The following is a 13194-nucleotide window of genomic DNA, read 5'->3' on the forward strand; positions in this document are numbered from 1 at the left end:
GTAGCACTTCTCAATGTGAAGATCAAAGTGTCTGAAAATGTGTTATACTTCACGGGACATAATCATGAGTGGATGAGTAAAAAAATTATAACTTGCAGCAAATGTGAGGGGTGGCAGGTTTTTAAGCTGCACTGGAGGCATCATTTCCTAAATCTGCCAAGGAAGGAAGCATGGAGCAGTCCAGTGCAAAGCTGCAGCAGGGTTCGTGCCAGTTCATTGCTGACGCAGCCCACACATTCACTTGATACAATTGCAGAGACATCAAATGCCATGAGAATGTCAAACTCAGTCTTTAAAGAGACAACCAGCACAGAGAAAGAAACACATACAGCACCACAACAACAGAGGAAATACGCTCTGGAAAAATCAACTTCTGTTTCAAAATGCAAATAGAGTTGTCAAGATGGAAAAGATGGGCAGGATTAAAAAAAGATCTCCCTCATGAGTTAATTGTATAAAATCAACTTTTTCTGTATTCACAACATCAAACATCCTTCTGTATGACAAGCGCAAATTTCCTATGACTGGTTGTGTCTGTTCTTCAAACTGCCTGTATTCATTTGTTTGTTATGATGCTTTTGTTAACTATTCAAATTCTAGGTTTTGACCGCTGTGAAGTCAGAAAGGTTTGTGCCATTGTTTTACTTGAGTAAAACCTGATAAAAAAAGTTACTCAATTTTGCCAGATTTGTTTATTGATTGATTATGCGGCTGTTGTAAGTTTTTCCCAGTTTCAACAGAAACTTCACATGTCGCATCAGGTGAATTACTGTTCGTTATTGAGCTATCATTTCAGTTTTTGGGGCGTGGCAGAAGCTCAGTCGGTAGGGAGTTGGGTTGGGAACCGGAGGGCTGCTGGTTCAAGTCCCCGTATGGACCGAAAGGCACTGCCAAGGTGCCGTTGAGCAACTGCTCCAGCCATGGACAGACGCAGCCACCCTCACTAATTTGTGCCTGTGTGTGATGTGTGTTCTACAACAGAGTGAAAAATTTGTAATTTCCCTTGCGGGATAAATAAAGTATGTTAAAATAATAATAACTTGAATACAGTGTAATTTCCCAATTTGGGATTAATAAAGTCCATCTATCTATGTACAATTATTCACATCTAATATTTTCAAATAGTCTCCTGAAAAAAGAAATCTGCTATACCTCCATATTTAAAGCTAATAAGAGACTTTGAGAGTCAGTTATATGTATGTGGCATGGGATTATAAGGGTTAATGTCTTAGTGTTACATATCAGTAAACAATTTCTCAAAGATTTACTGACATCAGTGAAGCCAGACTTTTAATTAGCATACCAGTGGCCAATTCAGGGTCTGGTACCAGAATAATCATAGCAGGTTTCATATAATCATTTTGAGCCTATTTCCATTTTCATTTTTACTTAAATCCATTTCCTTTCTTTTTTCTTGAAACATTGACATTGGTTGGGAATTGAGGCCAGACATCATGTTTTCTGTTGCTGACTACTTCAGGAGACATTGTGATCAGATAACTGTTGATAACTTTTACATGTACTTTGACAGGATCTATAAATAGTCTCCTAACTACAGTAGTCTGCTGAGTGAAAATCTCACAATGCAGACTGAAGGAAATGATATATTTAGAAAGGAGGGAAGGAAGAGCAGCAGCTGTGATGTAAGATATCTGAAAATGGAAACTGCTCCCAGGGGTGACAGCGCTTATTCTCTCCACTTTAATTATTTCTTTCCCCTTCAATAGACCACCAACGACAGCATCGTTGGGCAAAAGATCACGCTGCATGAGGATTGCTGACGTTTCTGTGGCTCCCAGTGCTAATGAGCTTTGGCTTTGGTCTGGTCCCCAGGCCATCATGTCCCTGTTGACGCTAGGTCTGTCCATGATACAGGTCATTTTCAATCAAGCGCACAAAAATTTCACATTATACACCATTTAAATAACAGTTGCAATTTAGATTTTCTATGCCCAAATGTGTTGAGACAACCAGTTCTTAGAATAAAAAGGAATAATTTAAGGGCATATGTCGCAGGTACCTTCAAGTTGCTTGATACTTAGAATGAGATCGGCTCTCTTCAAGATATAAAAACAATATTTTATACAAGTCTTTTATAAAAATGAAGATATTTGATTAAATTGAGACCAGATTTTTGCACAGACCTTTCTATTACAATGACTCATAATCTTTTGACTTGGATGGCAAGAAGGCTGTTTTATAAAACCACCTTCTGCATGTGCCTTGTAAACAACATGTCCCTGGGGGCTGAGAAGGCAATCATAGGTGAGAAATGCCAGCATTGACTACTGGAGTCCTGGGACGTCAAGTGTTTGGATGCATCAGAAAGTGATTAGTCCCAGTCTCAGAGGGAAAGAGCAGGGGTCAGAGGGCTAATGATTGAACGTAGTGGTGGTGGTTTGAGTAAATGCCACAAAAGCCTTGTGGTCCTTGGTGGAATGTCATGTGTCTGATTTACCTGCTCCTTGCAGGGCTGAGAACATCACTGTTCTCATTAGAAACTGCTTCTGTGCTGTCTCATAGCAACCTAAAAATAGAAATGTCCCCATTAGGCTGTATAGCTGTGATGGCTGCTACAAGTTTTGGCCTCTTTAATTGTGCAGTAAATATACATAGGTGTGAAATATTTGTGCTCCATCTCTTCATTTATTGAGCAGTGAAACGAGCTAATCAGAGACACAGTTGGTTGAAGAATTGTATAAATAAGCTCAAATATCATTGTTGTCATGTTATGGAAATAGTCACTGCTAATTAAATATGATCTCTGATTTGAATGTGTAAGGAAGCCCATGCATTTACCATATTGGCATTTCCTGCAAGAAGCAGTGTGATGGTGATCCAGAACAGATTCCTTTCTCAAATTTTACAGCTGAATTGTCTTCGCTGTGCCCTTTATTACATGGCAGATAGGAAAAATGTCTTTATTCTAACAACTGGCACTGATGTTCCACACTGCAGAGATTAAATTATAGTTTATTTATTGCAGAGGCTTACTATTTGAGGCATGAATTCACACATTTTAAATAGGATAAAAGAAGAAGAAGAAGCAACCAGAAAAAGTATTATTACCTCATTTTCTTCATGAGTAGCCCGAACATTGTCAGTTGCTTTTACTTACAAATTGTCCTTTAGAAATAATTAAAATAAAATACACACACGCAGAGCATTTACATGTGTTTGGGAGCTAACACTGTTTTTTCTTTGTTTGCTGCAGATACAATCCAGTTTCGTGACTATTTCACGAACTGCCGTGAGACTGGATTGGCAGATATGAAGATAAGGACAGAGGTTTTCATCAGACGCAAATTATTTTTGGTCGACTCTGACGTCAAGAGTACACGTTTCATTCAACAAGCAGGAAAGTAAGTTATTTATAACCCTCAGCATCTCCAGGTTGTGATCATTGAGTGCGCAGTGAAAAGAATACTCCCCATTGGACTGATGTAGTGAGACTCCATAACAAAAGCCACACAGCTCTTGTGCTATGGTGCCAGAAAGGTACGGCGCCCTGTAACCTAAACTAGGACGCGTCGATGAAGAACAGTCGCGGCTGAAAAAATAGGGATATTGCAAAGAATTGCAACAAACTTTCTCTTCTGAATGATACATTTTCTCCCGATTCCTTCCGTCTTGCATGACAGAGCACTGGTTAATTTGAGCATGGAAAACCTCTCCTCAGACTGGGTAAGAGAATTAGCAGACATTAAATTGTTTTGCAAAATTATTGAAAACGAAGATTAATGGATTCAACTTTGTCGTTATCTTGCGTATAGCTGCTTTCTTCATCTTAGAAGAAGGCTGATAGAAATAGATGGACTTATTACATCCATACTTAACATAGGATGTAAGTATGTGTACATGCTATAATGAAAATTAATATTTAGATAAAAAAAAAAACACTATGTCAAATGTTGGATTTAACGGAGAATTAGACGACCAATCCAATCATTTGTAATGCAGCGCGTTTCTGTCTCCAAGTTATCCAAAATGAGAACCATGGACAGCGACTCTTACGCCTCACAGGGTGCCGATATTTAATGTCGCTGGTCACTATTTACATTTTAGATATTAAAATAAAAACACGTTGTTATAGCCAGTCTGTTAGATATTTTCGAAAAAGATGAATAAGGTTGGTGTTTTTGCGCACTTATAGGTTTATGGATGCTTTTGTTCGTCGTTCTTCGTCGCTTTCATAAATATATTGGAATAAGACACAAACGAGCTCCTGTCTTGACAGAGATAACGAGATGAACTTTGATCTTGATATCCACATATGCTCATCCATCCGTATTTGTTTGTGAATCTAACAGGTGCCGTTAACCACGCTGTCTGCTGCATGGACATGCTTTTTTGGCATGGAAAACCTTTATTTTTTTGCATATTACCTTCATCTGAATTAATGTATAAAGAAATTATTTCCTGTATCAGAAATCTGTAACAGTAAGTTATATGTATAACCTGTAAGTGTAACAGACTGCCACCTGCTGGTGGTGATGATTTAGCAAAACATTAAAAGATCAAACAATATGAGTCTTAAATTATGAGAATTTTGCGATGTAAGCTGAACTACTTCAATGCTTTGTTCAAAGGACTGTGAGCTGTAAGTTCAACACTGAGAAGATCTTTGATTGGCTGGGAGATGGCAGATATACTGGAGCTGCGGACAGATGGAAACTCACTCCTGAAGGCAGTATGGCTCAGACGCTTGAGGCTCACCAGGCTCCTGTTGGAAGGAGGTGCATACATCAACGAGAGCAATGAACGTGGAGAGACGCCACTCATGGTGGCCTGCATGTCCACACACACTGACCAGCAGAGTGTGAGCAAGTCAAAGCTGGTGAAATATTTGCTGGACAACCAGGCAGACCCCAACATACAGGACAAAGCTGGCCGAACAGCTCTAATGCACGCCTGCATCCACAAGGTTGGGCATGAGGTGGTGGATCACCTGCTGAGCAATGGAGCTGATCCCAGTCTAGAGGACAGGAGTGGGGCCTCAACCCTGGTCTATGCCATCAACGCAGATGATAAGAAGACACTAAAACTGCTCTTGGATGCATGCAAAGCTAAAGGCAAGGAGGTCATCATAATCACCACAGACAAGTCGCCGTCCGGGACTAAAACTACCAAACAGTACTTAAATGTCCCCCCATCACCAGAGCTGGATGAGAGTTCCTCCCCATCATACTGCACTTCTCCATCTGATATTAATGTCACTGCATCTCCCACACCTGAGCACGAGCAACAAAACATAGTCTTCAGTTTCCAGACCAAGCTGAAAACCTCTAGTTCAGCTGCAAAGCTCGTCAACGGGCCCACGTCTCCAACACGCCGGCCTGCAAACCCCAAACGTGCACGTTTGCCTCAGCTGAAGAGGCTGCAGTCAGAGCCTTGGGGGCTGATCGCTCCCTCAGTCCTTGCTGCAGCTGCCGCCCATGAGGAGAGTAAGAAAGCCAGCTCTGATGAAGATGTTGTTGCAGGGGTAAACGGACTCTCTCTGAGTAAGAGGTCAGCTTTATCTCGACAGAGCAGTGTGGATGGCAAGGACAGCTTATTCCCTCTGGTGGGTGAACAACCATGCAAAATGACAACCTCGCTATCAGTTCCTCTAACGTCCAAAGCATCATATGAGAGATCTCTTAGCCAGCAACAGCCGCTGGCACGGCGCAGTACTGTGCCCACAGAGCAGGACAGCAGCTGCAGCAGTGGACTCGTCAGTCTGAGAGACACAATGCATAGGAGACGTCTGGGGAACGATCACTATGACTCAGACTCACAGCTCTACTCAGACTCTGGCATGTTAGACTCTCCTAAGGTCCCAATGGAGCGAAGGAAACTAAACACTTCTCCACTAGCAATGTTGACCAGCTCCAGAGAATCTCTAGACATCAACGCCAGCCCGTCCTCTCCCAGCACAGCACACAGGCGTGCACCTGGCCTCCTGGAGAGGAGAGGCTCGGGCACACTGCTGCTGGACCACATCTCCCACACCAGGCCCGGCCACCTGCCCCCTCTCAACTTCAACCCCAACCCTCCCATTCCTGACATCGGGGCTAGTAGCAAGCCCTCCTCACCTCTGGCCACGGGTATTAGATCTATAGCTCCAGTAGCACCAAACACACCAAAGAGGGGCTGCCTCAGGTCCAAGAAGAAACTTGTGAGAAGGCACTCTATGCAAGTGGAGCAGATGAAACAGCTTTCTGATTTTGAAGAGCTGGCTCATTAGTTAGTGATGGTGTTTATGCAGCACATATTGTGGGTGTAGAAAATGCCATACCATAACTTGTCAGGAAGTACATCCATAGGTTCAGCTGTGTAGACTCACAGCCATCTAGATGTTGTATAATGTATAAATTATATAAAATATAGAGTATATATAAAAATATATATTGAAACTAAGCAATATAGATAGACTTCCTCCCTGTGTTACATCCAAACGTAAAAACTATTATCTTTTGACTTCACCTGCTGTATATGTATTACAGTTTTGAATGTAAATGCCAAGACAGGGTACTATTCTTCTAAACTAGCTCTCTTACATGATAATGTAATGCGTAGGGAACATACAGGGTCCATTTGTAGCCAGCAGGCCACTTGGGTGCACTTTGTGCATATGTAATTAGCACCATTAATGGACTTTCTTTTAAAAAGAAAGATGTGATGCACTTGTCTGAGATGTAGCTTTGAGTAAGATGAAAATTGACTGTTTGTAGCAAATTTGTACAAAGTGCCTTCAAGATAAAGAAACCTAAAAAAAAAAAAAAAAATTTAAAAACAGTGGACAGATACATTTATTGTGTTAGGAGCATTTTGAATTCATAATGATGTACCCAAAATGTGTTTTATTTCAATGTTGCTGGTCTCTTGAACTCAGAATACACGTGATGTGAATGAATGAAAATTATGCCTTAAGTAACAAGTAAAACGATGGGCTATGTACTGTATAACAGCACTTTATTGCCCAGGAGGAAAAAAAATTAAATGTTGCTATTAACAGTGTTACAAAAACCTTCAAAGCACACATAATTCTAGTAACATTGAATGACATTCGAGCCTTTAGTCAACGTAGACATTGGTGAAACTTGTCAATTAAAATGTCATTTCACGCTAATAGCAATCAAAACTAAAGATCATACAGCTTCCATGTAACTTACCTGTGAAGCAACGCTTCTGTTTAAGAAAAAAAAAATACTGAAATCCATAGTATTTTTGTAAGTAGTTTGTTGTATATTCTGAATAAATGTCAATCAATTGTGAATTTCTGTCTGTTTTTGTCCCATTAAGTAGGATCTGAGCTGATAGTAGCCACACATATGCTCATTAGAAAGAGCACCAGTCCTGCCTCAGGCCACTTGGCAGTTCTTTGGTACTATGAAGATGATGATGACGATCATCATCGATGTCACTGTGATTATGTCAGACGAACCATAGAGGCACTCAGAGCCCACAGCTTCTTGGCAGCTTCATTATCCAGACCCTGAGGGACCACTGTAATCAGAGCAGAATTTAGTGTTAGAACAAGTTCTCATTCAGGATACAATCAATAAGTTGGCGAATCACAGGGTAACTTACAATATAGTGATACTGTAATATTTCTCCAAGATAATAATGGTTATTCAGATGATTTTGTGTTAAGCAACATATTTTCCCGTCTATAAGGAGGAAGTACTGTAGCCAGCAAAATCATTTTTCCACTATACAAGAATCAATTAATATTTTGTATTCATTGGCCTTAAAAAGCCCCAAATTCACTAAGTGGCTATTGGTTTGTGGAAATTTAATTAACTGTTATTTTGTTTGGGAATATGCACTACTAAAGCACAATATCCACTGACTTGATAAGTTGAGTCCTGTTGTATTGCCTGATATTGACACAGAGTCTTGAAAACCATCCCTGTTCTATAGTTTTAAAGTTCAACTGATCAATATTTTTTATACAGCAATATGAATATCAAATGACTACTGTGCTGTATGTATAATGTGAAAGGGGTTGCTTGTACTGTATGTGCAAACCCACAGCTACAACCCACCTATGCAGTCCTCCTCAGCTCCTGAAGCCTTTCAATCTATTTTAGATACATCTTTTGGTTTTCTGGATCACAGCTCCACTCTCATCAACTTAGTTTTCACCTGCAGCAGGCAGCTCTGATAAGCACACGGTATGCTACCTGGCCTGCACCAAACAACAAGTTGGTGACTAGGTGGTGAACATAGTTGAGCATTTAGCAAAGCCAGAAATGTCCCTTAGTAGTCAGTGGAGAGCAAAAAAGAGTGAATATTGGACAAACATTCATCAGGTGCAGAGGTTAACAGGCACAGCACCTAATTTTTGCTCTGGGGCTCACATCAGGTTAAACCGACCATGATTGTATTAGAACATAAAGCATTACTGTTGCCAATGTATCGACATCGACTCTCAATATAGTGAGATATTTTGTATTGATAAAGGCTGTCTACTTGCGTTAAATTTGTTGTTGTTTGTTTAGGACTCTCTTTGTTTAAGACTCTTGTAATTGTAATAGCACATTCTATTTTTTTTTCTTTTCTTCCTTAGGTAAGATTCCTTTTATAAGCCCCTAGAGGTTTTAATCTCACCTGCACAATCTTTATTTTATTACCTTATTTTCTTGTGTTACTGTTGTCTTGATTTTATTGTGCAAAATAAACAAATTCAAATGTCTCATCTCTAATAATGAAGCTACCGTCTACTGATTTACTAGTCTCGCTTTGCCAGACATTCCTCCACTGCTGCAGAGGAGGGTCTGGCTAGTCCACATGGCATTCCCGAATGGGAGAAAAACGTGCCCTGGTTTATTGGTATTTCTTTAAACCAATTATAATCGTCATGGGCGGTGCTAAACTCTGCTCAGAGCCGCTGCAAAATAGCCTCAGGAAGGAACTTGTTTTGGTGGAACGTGTACGTTCAAAAGTTGTTTTAGTTGTGCAAGAGAAAACTCTGATTGGTCAGATTGTCTAGCTAGCTCTCTCAATTTACCATGCAGAGATCTGAGGAGCAGTTAACCACAGTCCTCATAAATCCACCGGAGTTTAAAATTCCACCACAAAGAAAGCGGAAGGAAACGGACATCGGCGAAAAGACATGCATCCGGCGGAATTTCCTGCGGCATCTGAGCAATCCCGGAAGTAGAACGTTGAGGATATAGACTACTGATTTACTGACTGTGAAGTCAGAGTCCACTTTCATTCTGCCGGCTTTCCTCCACAGCGCAGTAGATGGTGGTCTGAGCCCCTTCAGTTGGAGCCTTGACGAGTAATTTGAGTGGTGTATATACAACTCTCTTCCACAGGGACATTGTGGACCAGAAGTGTCGGCCAATCATAGGACATAATGTTTCACTTTATTCACACACTCTAAGAGTTGAAAGGTTTATTAAATACTGAACAATGTCTGGTATGATTTATAAAAAGGTTCCAATACCTTGCTACCTGTTAGTCATCTCCCTTGTAAAGAGGGCATTAGTTAATTTACTTTGACGATAGCTTTTCAAAGTAATGCTGATGTATGTCATCAAAATAGATTTGACCTGTTGAGTTGTTAAGCAGTATTTACATACGTGCTATTTAATATTAAACACTGAAACGTTGACATAGAGAGAATAAAATTCAGTAAAATCTCTTGAAGTGTAATAGAAAAAGAAAAAAAACTGCACCTCTTTCTGCAGCTTTATTAGCTCTGTCCATTTCTCTACAGGCCAGAATAACTCTCACACTTGAAACACAGCAGCGAATCTTGTATATTTCAAATGAAATTAAATATTTAAAGGCTAGAATATGAAACCAGGATAGGTCACTCACCCCTTCTAGCCAGGTCAACAGCGTTTTCTTTACCAATCCCAGTGTTGCCTCCAGTAACCAAGACAGTTTTTCCAACCAAGGAGGATTTGCTGCAACACGCTTCACCTGACATCCAACTGCTGACTGCAGCGTTTTAATTTTGTAGCAAAATATTCTCAAATGTCAAGGTTTTACATTCAAACTACTGGCATTTTTTTTGATAATCAAATAATTGTGTCAGTCATTTTTCAAGCAAAAATGCCAAATAGTTTCTTGAAAAAAATACTGAAACTGAAGCTTGTCTCGGTATCTCAAACAACTGCTGTGTTTTCTGTTTCTTTTTATCCCTGTAAATAGGGTTTATAAAAAAACAAGTTATTTTAAGACATCATCTTTGGCTCTGGGAAATAATAATGGACATTTGTTCAATATTTTTTGACATTTCATAGATTAAACGATTAATCAATTCATCAATTGATATAATTAAAACATGTCTTATAGGCCTACTACTTTTACACAAACTCTGTATATAAAAGTCTGTTTTGTGCCTTTATTGTTCAGATAAATCTATTCATCTATCTCTTCATCCCTCTATTAACAACATACTTTACATTATGTGACCATATAACAATCAAGACAATAATCAAATAAAATCTGTCAACTATAATGGAAGATCACATTGTATATTTAAACTATATATATATATATATATATATATATATATATATATATATATATATATATATATATATATATATATAGCCTACTAGCCCATAGTTTAAATCAATATATATATATTTTTATGAATTGTATTATATGTAAGTCAATTGTGTACAATTCTGTGTTCCTGCTTCAAGATAAATTTCCCTCTGGGGACAATAAAGCTTAAATTGGTAAATGTACAAATCCATAACCTTAGATCGTATACATACAATTCCACCAGCAGAGGTCACTGTAAGCTCACCAAGACCATCTTAGTGCCTTCTAAAGGAGTCCAGTAGATGGAGCACATATGTCATGTTTAATTTTTGTATATCCACAGTTACAAATCAAGCCTAAGAACACTAAGAAAGTACTTTATATAGCATCAAATTATATCCTAAACTCTTACAAGCAAATTAAGATGTGTCTCGGCTGCTGTACGAGCACACAAAAGAAGAAGCAGCACCAAGATGACAGTAATAATAGCATTACACCCTCAGATCTGAATTAAAGCCTGATCAGAGCTGCAGCTGAGCAACTCACTGACTCTTGAAATAACACATTTAGTTCCTTGCTTATTGATGAGGGTAATGTTTTAATGTGTCAAATCAATAAATGCCCCCCTTTCTTTTAACTTAAAAGCACAATGGACCATTATGAGTCTGGAAGAGGACTAAATATAGAGCTTTAACCTTGGGTTTACAGGGTGACATCTGAGAGTGACTGGAGAAAACTGAGTGTATGTGAAGGTGGCCAGCATGGGGACACTGTTTACATATAGGGTCAAAGGGGGTTGTTGAAAGTCAGCAGATTATGTAATTGCTACTGTCCCCTGTCTAACCCTTATTTTTCCAGTCTATGGTCTGACTGCAATAATCTGCTTTAGAGTCCCTCATTACATGTGTAGGACAACACTGTGCATTTCAGGGACCAAAACAGCTTCTCTATAATGTTATAAACATAAATTGAGTAATGTTATATTTATAATAAGACATTGTATATTATAGACATGTGTTATTAGGCTTTTGCATATCTGACCTTTGTTAATGCAGGCCCCTGTTCTTTTTCTCGAGTACTTTAGAGGTGACCCGGCCGTCTCTTTCGCTGGCTCACCACCAAGCCTGTCACATGACTGCACTGCACACTTCCCAGTCTCTCTCCCAGTATGGTAACGTAACCTTCCCTTGCTAAAATTAGAGAGCCCTCTGCCGAGTCTTTTTGGAATGTGACTAGCTGTACCCGTCTTGCAAAAGTTAAGGGATATCAATAAATTTCTGACTGTTTTTAATGTTTTCTTGAGTTAACTCCTTTTACACCATAATATGTATCTGGGTGTTTCTTACTAATAAAAAAAAACCCTGCTGTGAGGTTATGCTTCCTTTTTTTTTACGAAAAAATATTGCTCTGGGCAAATATATTAAGCAGTTTGCAGTTTCTGATCTGAATGCACCATATATTTGTGGATCTTCTAATGCATAGTAGCACACATACATTTGTTTTCTTTGATGAATCTATAAACATTTTTATCAAAATTAAATAAGCAATACACATGTATCACATTATATTGTTTCACATTATCCATCTCTTTTTAACAAGGTAAACAGCTATACTGCACATATGCCTGCAAGTACTGTGTATTTGTTATCCACTTTTGCAAATGTTATGTATTTGGTCAGTTTAGTGGTGAGTAGTTTTAGGGCTACTTTCCTTCAGTTACCATTAGTTTACATTTACCCTATATAATACGTTATATCTCTGCATTATAATAGGTCCTATTGACCTTCATTATCTACGGAGGAGGCAGACAGTCAAATACACAATGCAGCCTACATATTGTGGGAAAATCTACAGTAAATTGATTGATGAATTACAATAGTCCTGCAAACTACGGCTGGGCAATATATCAATATTAAATCGACATCAATATATGAGGCTAAATTCCGTCTTAAATTTTGGATATCGTAATATCGTGATATGACACGTGTTGTCTTTTCCTGGTTTTAAAGGCTGCATTTCAGTAAAGTTATGTAATTTTCCAAACTTACCAGACTTACTGTTTTATTATTTTCCTTTACCCACTTAGTCATTATATCCACATTATTGGTGATTATTTATGAAAACTCTCATTGTGTTAATATTTTGTGAAAGCACCAATTATAGTCAACCCTACAATATCCCCGCACTATCAACATCGATGTGTTTGGTCAAAAATATTGTGATATTTGATTTTCTCCATATCGCCCAGCTTTTCTGCAAACACACAAATTGAGTACAAGAGAGATTCAGCAAGTCACATAGGACATGTGTTGGCAAGCTTTTAAGGGGCATTTTACTGATTTTACATATCAAGTTCACAGAGTACCATTCAGCCGTGAATACAGTCAAACGTCTTCTATGGCACTGGAGAGTTTCTGAAGTTTCCTAAAAAATTACCCCGATGATGTCACCAGGGTTATGTGGGGATTGATCCCTACCTGACAGGTCAGGATACTTCATATTATGTTGCTACAATATTAACTATTTCTCATAAATCCTGCAACTTTATGGAAGTGGAATCCTAAATCAATGGAGTGCCCCTTTAAGATGCCAAATTGCACAATTACGTCTTTGTATAGAACAGTAAAGATGTCTTACACATTGAGATAATCAATGTGTCACATTTTTTTACAACCATGTGTGGTTATATTGAGCTTGTGA

At 38.8% G+C, this 13194-nt stretch overlaps 1 protein-coding gene across 2 annotated transcripts; it reads left to right on the top strand.

Annotated features, from left to right (window-relative positions):
* The first annotated feature begins 3237 nt into the window (after positions 1 to 3237).
* On the top strand, positions 3238 to 7834 carry ankrd34c (ankyrin repeat domain 34C). Of its 2 annotated transcripts, none has more exons than XM_031283475.2 (2): positions 3238 to 3362; positions 4590 to 7834. In XM_031283475.2, exon 2 carries the CDS (start codon positions 4640 to 4642, stop codon positions 6224 to 6226), a length of 1587 nt encoding a protein of 528 aa, XP_031139335.1. In that variant the 5' UTR covers positions 3238 to 3362; positions 4590 to 4639; the 3' UTR covers positions 6227 to 7834. The 2 variants fall into 2 exon arrangements, with proteins under 2 accessions (XP_031139335.1, XP_031139334.1); XM_031283474.2 differs by lacking the exon at positions 3238 to 3362 and adding an exon at positions 3376 to 3684.
* Positions 7835 to 13194: the final 5360 nt, after the last annotated feature.

This window comes from Sander lucioperca, chromosome 7 (assembly GCF_008315115.2).
Source record: "Sander lucioperca isolate FBNREF2018 chromosome 7, SLUC_FBN_1.2, whole genome shotgun sequence".
Taxonomy (NCBI): domain Eukaryota; kingdom Metazoa; phylum Chordata; class Actinopteri; order Perciformes; family Percidae; genus Sander; species Sander lucioperca.

What these genes read in the sequence shown, in the direction of transcription:
- ankrd34c (XM_031283475.2), top strand. Translation starts at nt 4,640, where the DNA reads ATGGCAGATATACTGGAGCTGCGGACAGATGGAAACTCACTCCTGAAG.